The sequence below is a fragment of the Stegostoma tigrinum genome, chromosome 5, assembly GCF_030684315.1.
Source record: "Stegostoma tigrinum isolate sSteTig4 chromosome 5, sSteTig4.hap1, whole genome shotgun sequence".
Classification (NCBI taxonomy): Eukaryota; Metazoa; Chordata; class Chondrichthyes; order Orectolobiformes; family Stegostomatidae; genus Stegostoma; species Stegostoma tigrinum.
Window position 1 is genome coordinate 27,832,463 of NC_081358.1, and position 14,379 is coordinate 27,846,841.

Sequence of the window (14,379 nt, forward strand, 5' to 3'; positions counted from 1 at the left end):
TGGCCATCATGTCCAGGGATGTGCAGACTAGGAGGGTTAGCCATGGGAAATGCTGGGTTACAGGGATACAGTAGGTCTAGGTGGGATGCTCTTTGGAGGGTTAGGCTGGACTCAATGGAGTGAATGGTCTACTTCCACAGTGTAGGGATTCTACAGAGCTATATTCATACACTTATTTTCCTTTTGTAGCAGTCATTTCTGGAATAAAATGGAATCTATATTTTTCTCAAATAAGTGAGGTTAAGATTAACTGAATGTTTTGGAACACTATTTTCTTTAAGGGAGATGAGAAGCTCCAGCTTGATCTTAGCTCAACGCTCTAAATGTTGTTGAAAGTAGAACAGCGCATTACATTGCCAAGTAGTGGAGAACAGAAATACAGATCCCCAAAATTAAGTTTTCTTCCCATTTTCTTTCAAATATAAATGTGTCTTCTCATAATTTGCACAGTACATATGATGGCCTCTGATATACAAAGATTTTTGGACATTCTACTGTCTTCCTAAATATAATTAGCATCCGTTAGCAATTGCTATAAACTTTATTTTCTTATCCATCAATGGAAAATTTGAGAATACAAGCATTCACTTTCAGAAACATTGCCCAAAATTTTATCAGTTGCTAAACTGTGGTTTGCATCAATTCCTTCTGTAAGTGTTAAATCATCATCAGACAATGGGTGTGCAGGTACTTCTAGATGAGCCTATATGTACATACAATTTAATTTTAATTAGGTCCTTACCTATATGGCTTAGGCACAAAAAAAACACATAATAGTCTGTGCCTCACAGCATTTTAGATAGATATGAAGAAAATGCACCATCCAAACCAGGAATATGGCCATATCTGTTTAGAATTGATTAACAAAATATTGTAATATTCTGTGTTCTCCTTTCAGAAGGCATATGGAAGTCCTATTCTTTCCCAATTGAAGATACTTGCAATGATGTTGGGAGATATTAACTACAATGACAACTTCCTGATTCCGTACAGTACAAACAAGATGCAGTTTCCTCTTCTCACCTTTGTAATGTTAATTATGTTTTTGTTGCTTATACCAATCCTCCTCATGAATTTACTGGTAAGTTTTATGTGTAAATGTGCAGGCTAAAACATGGTGATTGAAACAGGGGCTATGTGATGTGATCAATGTACATTTGAGCTGCTGCTCAGAGATGGAATTGGGAATCACACAAATCTTCATTATTAGAGATAGTAGGAACTGCCGATGCTGGAGAATCTGAGATAACAAGGTGCAGAGCTGGATGAACACAGCAGACCATGCAGCATCAGAGGAGCAGGAAAGCTGACGTTTTGGGTCTAGACCCTTCTTCAAAAATGGGGGAGGGGAATTTCTGAAGAAGGGTCCAGACCCGAAACAACAGCTTTCCTGCTCCTCTAATGCTGCTTGGCCTGCTGTGTTCATCCAGCTCTACACCTTGTTATCTCAATCTTCATTATCATCTGTTTTCTGTCCAGGATCCAAAGTTATAAAACCACCCCCCCCCACCGCCACCTCAAAATGGCACCACTTGTGTTCCCAGCACTGTCAGTCTGCAAATACCCCTGCTAATGCCCAACATGCCCTCTCATGCTGAGGAGGTGAATTCCAAAGACTGGACACCGAGGCTGATGCTACTTAAGGGTGTTATACAGGGTCATCTTCAGTAGCTTGCACCTAAAGGCAGTAATCTTCTGTACCATGTAGCTCCCACTGTGTTAACACCCACCAACTCCTACAACCATCCTGATAAATGCAGGTGGTGAGCAGAGATGCAATTTTTAAAGTCACTGCGGCATACAGTATTTTCCGGTCTTCTAGTCTGGACTTTTGATTACAGTTGCAGTGGGGACAAATCACCACAGCTTTTTCAGAGACGGAAGAGTCAGTGCAGGAGGGTTGAGTGGCGAAGAGGAGATGCGTAGAGCACACAGCTCCTTTTTACGCAATTAGCTGGTATATTTGGATTGGTTCTTAAAGCCTTTTAATAGATTATTGGCTGGAGTGGATAGCTAGATGGAGGAGTAGGAGGGTGAGTCAGTTGGATAGAAGTAGGAAGTCGGGTCAGGGTTAAGGGCAGTCAGGTTGGGAGGAGTATGATTTTTGGCCATGGGTTGGGGAATTAAACTATAAGTCATTGAGTTACACCGGAGATTAAACAGTTGTAATGTTTCCAAGATTTCTAAGGCTAATATACAGGTATGCATCTCTCTAGCCCATGTGCCCAGCCTTGAGCTCAGTGTGACCGATATCTGCACAGTGTCTCGGACAGTGCAAATCAGCTTATTTACACTAACCAGGCATTTACTTCCAAAGGGTCCTGAGGCTCATCACAAACTTAAATTCAAACTTAAGTTAGATTTCCCCACTCTGGATCACAGGACGATTCTGACTTATACAATCAGCAAAAAAAAAATTTAAAGAACTTCACTTCAAAGTTAAATAGCACAGGTGGGAGTGGGGTCTGCCATATAGGTGATACATGTTGAGCGGACAGTGTGTAAAGTAATGCATGAACTTGATTCCTGAAGATGGACATTTGAGAATTATGAAAAAATTTGCTCAGATTTGCTTGTTTCGTGATTTGTTGCACTGCTTTCGCTGATTTAAGGTGAATTATGATGGGGAAGGAAAAAAGAAGCTGAAAAGCTATGCTGAAAACTATGACATAATTTACAAGAGAATTGGACACATGTCTGAAGATAAGAATATAAAGGAATATAACAAAAGAACAGGGAAATGGGAATAGAATTAATACATCTATTTGGGGAATTAGCACATTCTGTGGTGTTAGTACTGTAATTCTTTCACTTTAATTTTTCTCACAGTGAAACAAATGCAAAAGGAGAAAGTGTGAAGCTAGTGATGGCTTTTTGTTGTTATCTCATAAGTGAGACTTCTATCTGATGTAGGAAAGTTGATGTATGGTCTGTGTCTGAAAGACACAAGATTGATAAAAATGTCTGTTAATAATTTCTCAAACAATTTCTGACACATCTTTTTATATTGAATTTAGATTGGTTTAGCAGTGGGAGACATTGCTGAAGTCCAGAGAACTGCATCCTTAAAAAGGATTGCAATGCAGGTTAGTTTTTATGATTCAGTGAGGATGTTCAACCTTTCTGAAGAAGAAAGGAATGTAGCATTATCTTGAAAACATTTAACCCAAAATACTTTTATTCTTGTAGATTTCTCTTCATACAAGTTTGGAGAAAAAACTCCCCTATTGGTTCCTTAACCGAGTTGACCAACAGAAAATAGTAGTGTATCCTAACAAGGCAAGTGGCAGTATGATTGAGGTAGGTATGTGAAAAACTGCAACAAATTCATTGACCCTGCACTGGGCAGATGAAAGAGTCAAGGGATATAGTGGTTAGAAGTTGTTGACTTTGTTTCTGGAAAAGCAAATATTCTAAACGCTGTGGCTAATGATGTTGGTTTAGATTTTTGTGTGCATCAGAGGTAATCTGACCAAATGGATTTGCCACCCATTAAGAATCTGTCAAATTTTTAATTCCAATGAAATGGTTTCTCTTTGAAACAAATTGAAAAGAATATCATGTAGTGTCCAGGTATGTGTCGGCTAGGTGGATTAGTCATGGGAAATGCAGGGTTATGGGGCTGGAGTAGTGGGGTCAGTCTGGTTAGGATGCTGTTTGGAAGGTTGGTGTGGATTCAGTGGGCTGAATGGCCTGCTCCTGCACTATAGGGATTCTATGATTCTATGAACACAAATGTAAGTTTGAGCCCCAAGTCGTGATCAATTGAAATCTGCTGCCTCCTTTCAAACTATGAATATGTTCTTAAGTGCGGTTGAGATTGACCATGCTGAATTTTGCAATATTCTATTGTTTCTACATGGAAGAAATTGGCGCATCTAAACAAATGCATGTTGATATTGATTATCAGGTGGCTAACCGGTGGAAGACACTGGCCATCTGACTGACTGTGTTGGTTGAAGTCTTGGTTCATTATCATTTTGCTTTGGGCACTCAATTGTAGCCAATCTGTTCAAAACTGGCACCCTAAACCATCTAACAAGAAGGTAGAACTACAGTGTCATTTGGAACTTGAGGAGTGGCCTATGAAAGTTGTGTAAAGATCACTCTAAGGCTTCAGGATAAGTGACCAATACACGTACAGAGCCTGAATGCTGATTTACTGCTGAGGCGTTGGTGAATGGCATTGGGCTGAACCTTAAACAAAATAATTAACAATTGTGAGAGACATTGGAATTGGCTAAATTATCAGACAAGCTCATCATAACTTTGTGAAGAATCAGTCTGTAGTAATTAGTGTGAGAAATACTAGATACAGCATTCTTAAAAGTAGCTTATTGTAAATTAATTGTCTGTGGACACTTCAAAAGAAGTAAAACCTGAAGTCAGTGGACCAGATTTGCATGCATCTGTCCTTGCTGTAATTTCGGGGATTTACTAATAGCAGACAGGGGCCAATACCAGAATTCCTCTCCCGCCACTCCCAACCCCCACCTCGATTCTCCGTGTGCTGAATTGTCATGATTCCAGGGTAAGTGTGTAAGAAGTGAGGCTACACTCAACTCTCTTGCCCTTTCTTACTCTACTTTGGGTATGGTGTTTGAGAGCTTCCACTATTTCCATGCGTTGGACCTATTCATCCGGGAAGCCTGATCCATGCTATCAAAGATAATGGGAACTGCAGATGCTGGAGAATCTAAGATAATAAAGTGTGAAGCTGGATGAACACAGCAGGCCAAGCAGCATCTCAGGAGCACAAAAAAGCTCTGATGAAGGGTCTAGGCCCGAAATGTCAGCTTTTGTGCTCCTGAGATGCTGCTTGGCCTGCTGTGTTCATCCAGCTTCACACTTTATTAGCCTGATCCATGCTACCTTGTCAGCAATAGGGAGATCCTGTTGTGTAGTCAGGAATATTTTAACAGGGAGGTTGCCAACATCATCTATCATAAGTTTTCTCATTTGTGAGCTGGGCAACTTTGGAACTCTTCTCCCCAGAAAGTGGCGGAAGCAGATTCACTGAATATTTTTAAAGCAGAAGAAGGTTGATTCCTATGTATGCATCTCTTGGTATCTGTGGCTCTCACTGGAATGTGGGAATGTGCATTGAGGCCATAATCACACCAGCCACGATCTTGTTGAAAAGCAGAACATGCTCAATGTTTCAGACCACTTCTCCTGCTGTCGTTTACTTGTTTGTGTAATTAACTGCTGTATGATAACTTAACATGGTTTTTAATGCAGTGATTGTTCATGATGTTTTGTCTTTAAAAGGTAAATAACCATTAAACTGACTGATGTTGTGTGAGTGTTCACTTGTATTAGTTTACATATCCATAGAATGAAAAGGTCTTCTGTGTTCAACATTTTTAAGAATCTGCCTTTATTGTGTCAGCTGGAGTCTGTGCTTTCATCTTCAAAATCTTTTAAAGTCCAGAGATCTGCTGAGCCTTTGAAGCACTCTTCCAATATTCATTGCAATCAGAACCTGTGTCCTTTAATAATACTGGGAAGTCTCTGTTATGCTCAATGAGCTGCCAAAATAAACAAACATCCATTCAAACACCCGTTGAGTAATGAATTCTGCCCATAGTGGATACTGGTTCAGCGGGCACAAGGACACATGGGGCATATGGAGGGTATGAAGGCGTGCAGGAGATAATAGGGTTTGAAGGGTATGGGAGAGACATGGGCTAGGCTTTTAAAGTGAGTGAAAGAATGAGGGCCAGAGTGACTAATATTCAATTGCAGCACTGAGCTAATGCTCTGGAGATAGAGATCAGCCTTCTAGCTTTCCACTGCAGCATCTGACCACATCTGTTCTTACCTCAGGCCTGCTTCTATGAGGCCTGACTCCAATCAATCCTTGCCAAAACATGATGAAAATAGTGTGGACAGGTACTGCAGGCAGGAAGTGGGATTGCTATATTGGAACATAGTCTGACTATGATTCCCATCTCACACAGGTGCCTTGCCCTAGCCACTAGTTTCATCCCCTTTCCTAGCCATTTGTCTCAGGTGAAGCAGACTGTTTGTAATCTCAGCATCTTGTTTGGCCTTAAACTAACCTTCTAACCACATATCCTTTCCTTCAGCAAGACCCACCTACTCTACTTCTCTAATATTTTCTGTTGCCACCCCTGCCTCAGTCCATCTACTGCTGTGATCTTCATTCACCATTTTATTTACAGCATATTCACTTAAATGTTCTCTTGGCCACCGTCCCATCGTTAAACCCATTTGCCGAATGATGCCTTATTTGCTAACAACTTTGGTTCATAGACCAGTCATGTGTAAGATTTAAAATTCATGTCTTTCCAAATCCTTCTATGGCATCCTCCTGGTGGTAATGGGAACTGCAGATGCTGGAGAATCCAAGATAATAAAATGTGAGGCTGGATGAACACAGCAGGCCCAGCAGCATCTCAGGAGCACAAAAGCTGACGTTTCGGGCCTAGACCCTTCATCAGAGAGGGGGATGGGGTGAGGGTTCTGGAATAAATAGGGAGAGAGGGGGAGGCAGACCGAAGATGGAGAGAAAAGAAGATAGGTGGAGAGAGTATAGGTGGGGAGGTAGGGAGGGGATAGGTCAGTCCAGGGAAGACGGGCAGGTCAAGGAGTTGGGATGAGGTTAGTAGGCAGGAGATGGAGGTGCGGCTTGGGGTGGGAGGAAGGGATGGGTGAGAGGAAGAGCACGTTAGGGAGGCAGAGACAGGTTGGACTGGTTTTGGGATGCAGTGGGTGGAGGGGAAGAGCTGGGCTGGTTGTGTGGTGCAGTGGGGGGAGGGGACGAACTGGGCTGGTTTAGGGATGCGGTGGGGGAAGGGGAGATTTTGAAGCTGGTGAAGTCCACATTGATACCATATGGCTGCAGGGTTCCCAAGCGGAATATGAGTTGCTGTTCCTGCAACCTTCGGGTGGCATCATTGTGGCACTGCAGGAGGCCCATGATGGACATGTCATCTAGAGAATGGGAGGGGGAGTGGAAATGGTTTGCGACTGGGAGGTGCAGTTGTTTGTTGCGAACCGAGCAGAGGTGTTCTGCAAAGCCGCCCCCATTTGGGGGCGGCTTTGCAGAACACCTCTGCTCGGTTCGCAACAAACAACTGCACCTCCCAGTCGCAAACCATTTCCACTCCCCCTCCCATTCTCTAGATGACATGTCAATCATGGGCCTCCTGCAGTGCCACAATGATGCCACCCGAAGGTTGCAGGAACAGCAACTCATATTCCGCTTGGGAACCCTGCAGCCATATGGTATCAATGTGGACTTCACCAGCTTCAAAATCTCCCCTTCCCCCACCGCATCCCTAAACCAGCCCAGTTCGTCCCCTCCCCCACTGCACCACACAACCAGCCCAGCTCTTCCCCTCCACCCACTGCATCCCAAAACCAGTCCAACCTGTCTCTGCCTCCCTAACGTGCTCTTCCTCTCACCCATCCCTTCCTCCCACCCCAAGCCGCACCTCCATCTCCTGCCTACTAACCTCATCCCAACTCCTTGACCTGCCCGTCTTCCCTGGACTGACCTATCCCCTCCCTACCTCCCCACCTATACTCTCTCCACCTATCTTCTTTTCTCTCCATCTTCAGTCTTCCTCCCCCTCTCTCCCTATTTATTCCAGAACCCTCACCCCATCCCCCCCCTCTGATGAAGGGTCTAGGCCCGAAACGTCAGCTTTTGTGCTCCTGAGATGCTGCTGGGCCTGCTATGGCATCCTCCCTCCTTGTTCCTGTAACCCCCTCTGCCTCCAAGCCCTTTGAAAACTCTGCAAACTTTAAATATGGCATATTTTGCAACCTAATGTATTTAAGTCCATTATGGCTTCAATCCTCTGAGATTCTGGGTTCCAGAATTCCTACACTAAACCATTCTGTTCTCGACCTCTCTCTCCTCTTTTCTGATAACATTTAACATCTAGTCCTACTATCTTCTCTTATGACTTGGTGTCAAATTTTGTCCAGTAATATTCCTATGAATTCAGAGTGCTCAGTGTACTTAAAGTATGTTTTAGGTGCAATGTGATGTTTTATTTTTCCGCCTGTTATAGTTGGATCTCTGGTTAAAGTGGAGCCACATGGTTTGAATGACAACTCAAATCAGGCAACAGTTCCATCCCCTCAGCCTGTATTCATTCCTGTCTCTCCCACTAGTGTATAGGCACAAAGATTCATCCTCAATTAATGAATGAAATACTTTTAACTGAGCACTCAGTACTTGTATGTAATGACTTCTTCCATTAACATGAAAGTTTTAAGTCTCATTCCTCTTTATGCAAAATAACAATGCACAATCTTGTTCAGCTGGTTGAAAAAGTTTATGGTTTGTAACCAAATGGGAATCAAACTTTTGTGACAATGTAATTTGTGGCAGTTTCATTATTGAAATGTGACATGAGATGAAAATATATTGGCCAAATGTGTTTCTCTTTACAGGCTCTGGTCCGGAATTTTTCTGAATCACAAGACTGTGACCCAGCCTCTGAAGTGAAATGTCAAGGAATTGATTACAGAAAGCTTGAACTGCAACTGGAGAAACAGAAATATAGGTCTAGAATCACCTATCTTAAATTCAAACTATATCTCAAAGAAATTGAATTTTACCATGCTTATTCTTTTAACCTTGTTGAATTTGCAGGTTGAAGGACATTTCAGCCACAGTGGAGAAGCAGAATGAGCTTCTAATGCTCATTAGTCAAAACTTAGGAATTAATTTTGAGGCAGCAGAGCAGGACGAAGAAACTTTCTCTCAACACAGAAAAGCAAAAGGCAACAAGAAGAAGATGAACAGAATGGAATCGTGTGCTAGCATTGAGGATGTATAAGCAGTAATTTTATAGTTCAGACATTTCTTGGGTTGAAACTAAGCATAAATGTACTTTATAAGATGATATTCTAATGTTATCTTAAATGTCTAATGAGCAAAGAGAAAGTTCTGTCTGAATTTTAGTTTGAATTAAGCTGCTTAATATTCTATATCTATTTTAACTGAGTAAAGATGAAAGAAAAATTCTCTAAAGTACATTAGATCCATGCACTTTCGGCTGCATTTGTTTTAACTATTGCAGTGAAGGCCCATGTTCCGTGATTCTGCATGGGTCATTTGGATTTTGGCAGTATAATTTTCAAAGTAAATTACTTTGTTCAAAATGATCAATTCTGGTATTTTTGAATTAGTTAACAACATGCTACACATATTACTGAGGATAATGTCTAGGAGTTGTAAATTCTGTACATGCTATAGTATAGATGTTCTTGATGTAGACTGTAATTTGGCCTTTCGTTTCAGGATATATTGATTGTCATACCACTGTAACTGGGCATCAAAGAGAAATATAAAGAAGCAAATAGAAGGGGTTTATTTTCTTGGATGTACTTCTACTGTTCACTGTATATTTACTTCACGCAGCTTTGAAATCCAAGAATAACATTGTACCTTAAATGTTATATCCAAATATCAGCACGGATTGAGGAAATGTACTTGAAATATACTTCAGCTTGAACTGCAACACATTATTAAATTATTTGACAAAAACTGCACCTAATAGAAACTTGGAGAAGACACGGTGGTTCAGAGGATTCATCAATACTAATGAAGCCAGCTTAAGAAATATTGTTAATCATATTTAGCTTTAAATGTGGAAAGTAGATGCAGTGCTTAAAGATTATTGAAATAAACGTATGTATGAGCTTTGTAGTGATGTTTCCTGTGGTTTACCTGGTCCTTATCAGTTTCACAAAATAGTTGCTCATGCTGTTTCCTATAAAGCTTGTGTTGTTATCTAGTTTAGACCATTTAGAAATGGTTATGTGGGTTCCAGCTTTCTATGAACTTTTCATATGTGTGTAAAAAGTGCTTCCTGATTTCTGTCATAAGTACTTATGTTCTAATTTTCAAGATTTTCTCTTCGTCCACGAGAGGGAACAATTTTTTTGTATGCTTTCAATTGAATGCTTAATCATTTGACATACCTTGATGAGGTCACTCCTTAACATTCTGAATTCCTCATATCCGTAATGGAGATCAAATTTGTGCAACCCATTATGATAACTTAGCCCTTTAAATCCTGGCATCAATCTGGTGAATCTTATGTATCAATCCTGACATTTTGTCGAATGTGTCTGACCAAGGCTCTAGAAAACTGAAATGTCACTTATTCACTTTTGTATTCCAGCCCCATTGAGATAAAAGTCAACATGCCATTCACCTTTATTCTTTCCAACTGTAGTGACGTTTCTGAATTTGTGGGTTGTAGACTTCAGTGCCTTACCTCTTCCACAGTTCCAAATTCACCGTTAAGATATTTCAATTTGATTTTCATGGACCTTATGCTATTCCACATGGACTTCCATTTATCATAGTTTTTGCCAGTTACCTGACACTGCTGGGAGTGTTGGAGATTTTGCCCACTCATATTGGCTTCCAGCTCCCAGGGATGAGATTCCCTCCTGACTAAGAGACTGCAGTCCCACAGTTAGATTATGTACCCTGTCCTGCTGGTCCCTCAGCTGAGCATTGTCTTTCCTCCAGGGTGGTGAGCAGCTCCACTCCAACATTAATTTTTCCCCTATGTATTATCTCTTTTACACAATTAGGGAACAATCTAAGCCCAAAGTAGACTTTTCACAACCATAGTGTCAGAGCTGAACCCAAGATATATAGTTGATCATCTATCCATGCTGTCACTACGCGTTATTTCCATTTCTGTAACATCAACTGACCCTGATCTCACGCTTAGGTCATCTGCTCTTGAAACCCTTATTGAGGCTTTGTTTTTATTTCTAGACTTCCAATGTATTTTTGGTCGGTCTCATTCTACTGTCTAAACTGGAGGAGATTCAAACTCAGCTGCCTGAATCCTTACTTTTACCCAATCCCATTCTCCTATCATCCTTCTGCCTTTTGATCTACATTGGCTCCCATCTAGCATAGCCTTAATTTTAAAATGTTCATCCTTATTTTCAAAGCCCTTCATAGTTTTGTCGCCGCCTTAATGCACTAATCTTTTCTAGCCCCAAAGCCCTCTAATATATTTGGCATCATGTTTCTGTGGCCTTCTGAGCATCTTTAATTGTAATTGTCCCACCATTGGTGCTCACATGTACAGATATCAAGGCAGTAAATTGCAGTTCTACCTTTCTTTCTTCCTTTAAAATGCTCCTTAAAGCCCACCTTCCGAACCAAATCTTCTATCATCTACCCTTCATTGCTTGATGTCTAATTTTACATAATAATGCTCCGATGAAATACATGGAAATGTTCTCATAAATTAAAGACACTACAGAAATACAAGTTGTTTGATTTTATTATTTCCATCTATTGTTTTTCAGTATGAATCAAAGCATTAGTGAAAGGAAAACTTGAAATTTTATAATGTAGTTAGATGTTTGAACTCACTTTGTGAAACAAACTGAGGGATTACATCGATTGCCATTAGAGAACTCAGGTGAGACGAGCTTCATTTGGGATTATGTTTGGCATGGACTGGTTGGACTGAAGGGTCTGTTCACATGCTGTGTAACTCTATACTTGTGGGATTCCTCGCTATATTTCTGATGGTTTTTCTGGTTTTGTGTTTGTAATGATTGGAACCAGGTTGACCTTGTTGGCTAGAAAGTTGTTGATTGGGGTTATTAGCCTCGGTCAATCAAGAAAGCCCTGGCTGACCAAAATAACCAGGAGATTAGACTCTCCTCAGTTCATGTGACTGACTCCTGGCTGGCTGGCTACAGCCAGGGTACTGTGCACAAGTGGCAGTGGGAGGGATACTGGCCTCTGTACAGTTATTTCAGGGTTGTACTGTATGGTTTTATCTGATTTTTGCTCTTTGCTTTCTGTTTAATGTCATGGTCATTGCTCCTAGCTCCAGATCACCGATGGTCATATTGAAATGTTGAACAAAACATACATTTTTAACTAGTGGACTGATCGAGTTAAGAAGACAGTGAATGTAAAGTTAATGGCTTCCTGAGAGGGGAGCAATTCTGAAATGCCACACCTGTAAAGAGTCAGGGTGACATGAAATGGAAAGCCTAAGAAGGAAGAGGTGATGAGAGGCTGATTACCCAATCCCATTTTAGTAGGAGGTTACCTTCTGTAGCCTTGTTGCACTTTGGCCTTTTAAGGATACATAAATAAAAGGATTAAAAGTGAGCTTCAAATGTGGTCTGTGTATGTTGTAACGTGTGGCTTAGTGTTCTCTGACGGTCACAGCAATAAGAACCACCGTTAAACACCACTGCAATGTTAGTGAAGAAAAGACTGGACATATTATTGAGTGCTGGAGGTCAAATAAGCAATAGCCATTGTGAAAAGAATCTAATCAGCCTACAAAGCCAAGATTCTTAAAATTGACCATTCAACTATCAATATGAGCACCACCAGTGACATTCACTCGGGCAGGCATCACACTCAACTAAACACTGTTCACAAACAATTCAGAGACTGATCCATACACTTTTTTAAAAACTCATCTTTTTGGATTCACCACTTAATTTTAATATGCAAATGCATGAAATGTTATTATTTCTTCTTGTGTTGGTAATTAATAAACCTGCTCTTTTTATTCAAGAAAACCTGGTTACATTGGCATCTTTTAAACTATTAGCTCATCTGGGTCTGGGGCAAAGGTATTCACAGATAGCAGGCATCTTTTTTAACTTAGTTTTTGTGATCAACTGGGGAGTAGGTGAACAAAGAAGGCAAACCATTTCACCCCTCCTCACCTGGGAGCTTAACGGTTTGAGGTATCCTGCCTAACATTATAGCAAGGAGGTGGTGGTGACAGTGTGTAACATGTACGTCTAACATTTCGCTCCTCAACTTTGAAACTGTGGAAGTTGATATTGATAAGTTGCAGATCCACTCAAAGCTTGTGTTAACTCTGGAATGTGTTACTGGCAAACTTATAATCTTGTCAACTATGTTCACCTCCATTCTGACCTCACACAGAGTGGATTTCCTCCAAAGGCAATGCCCTAGTATATAAGTCACGTTAATTCTTGCAGAACTGCAAAACTAACACAGAATAAAGGAAAAAATTGAGAATAAAGAAAATTTTTGGGCATCCACCCGGTTTATGGAGGTACAGTATAGCTCAGAATGCAGGTATCCTGGTACGCCGCTGTTGCTCCTCCTCCTTGTTGGTTGAAAATGCCACCACCATCGCACCTTGAGGAGAAAGGATATCTGGAGGGAAGTCAAGACCCCTCAGCACCACTCTTGCTGAGCTGTTGAATGAATGCATCAACGGCTTTAGTGATGGGATGAAGATCCTTGTGCATATTTGGAAGATATAGAAGATACTGATTTGTTTGCTGGACCTGTACAATGGCAGGTGGGCTGTACTGTTGGGCGGTATGGTGGCACAGTGGTTAACAATGTTGCTTCACAATGCCAGGGACTTGGGTTTGATTCCAGCCTTGCGTGACTGTCTGTATGTTCCCTGTGTCTGTGTGAGTTTCCTCTGGCTGATCCAGTTTCCTTACTCAGTGCACAAATGTGCAGGAACAAAAACAAAGTCGCTGGAAAAGCTCAGCAGGTCTGGCAGTATCTGTGAAGAAAAATAAAACAGAGTTAATGTTAGCAATGGAGGGATGGGATGGGTCTCAGTGGGATCTTATTCGACTGCTGAATGGACTCCCTAACTTCAAATAATGTTGGTCTTTGTCCTGCAAATCTCCCCTCCAGCTGTAACCTTGCATACCTTCCTTTGCCTAAGCACCCTATGATCTGATTATACTTGTTTGTTACGCCTGTGTTGCTCACAAAGCAAACTTTTTTTTACTGTGCTTAGGTGCATGTGACCTCAATAAGTCAAATCCAGTCAAAACCATTGTAAACTTTTCACTGTACTCCTGTATCCCTGTACTTCTGTACTCATGACAATAAAACCTAATTATCATTCTAATCTCAGGTGCCTCTGCCAGAGACACTTCTGAGGTGCTCATTCCAAAGCTACCTTTTGTGCTTGTGCTTTTGTCCAATGTAACCATTTGGTGAAAAGCTACTGGATGTGGGCATTCACCTAGTTGGGAAGCAAGATCAGTGATACTGATGGTGGACGAGCTGATAAGTATTGAAATCTCTTTTCTGTTTGGCATTTGTGTGGCATTTTTAGGCAATACTACTGTCGTGCAAGTAGTGGTATGCTGGTAGCTGCAATGAAGTGAAAGATATTGGTTGGACATGCAACAGCTGATTGAGATGCCTGGCTCTTAATCTTGTGTGTGACAGTGCTGTCCAGCAGCATCCTCACATTAAGAGTCATTAGTGCAGCAACCAATGAATGGTGACAGACAGACCCTGGGGGGTGCAGCAGATCATTCATGCTCAGGCAACATTGATGCCACCATTGAGCCACCTCTGGGCACTGACCTCTG

General features: G+C 41.3%; 1 protein-coding gene across 1 annotated transcript in view; it reads left to right on the forward strand.

The window, feature by feature from the left end:
- trpa1b (transient receptor potential cation channel, subfamily A, member 1b) overlaps nucleotides 1-8,822 on the forward strand; it is a 218,376-nt gene extending 209,554 nt beyond the window's left edge. Inside the window, exons 26-30 of the mRNA XM_059646336.1 lie at nucleotides 899-1,081; nucleotides 3,018-3,086; nucleotides 3,190-3,300; nucleotides 8,434-8,546; nucleotides 8,636-8,822. Of these exons, the coding sequence (XP_059502319.1) occupies nucleotides 899-1,081; nucleotides 3,018-3,086; nucleotides 3,190-3,300; nucleotides 8,434-8,546; nucleotides 8,636-8,822 (663 nt within the window). The remainder of the gene's footprint in view (nucleotides 1-898; nucleotides 1,082-3,017; nucleotides 3,087-3,189; nucleotides 3,301-8,433; nucleotides 8,547-8,635) is intronic.
- The last annotated feature ends 5,557 nt before the right edge of the window (nucleotides 8,823-14,379 follow it).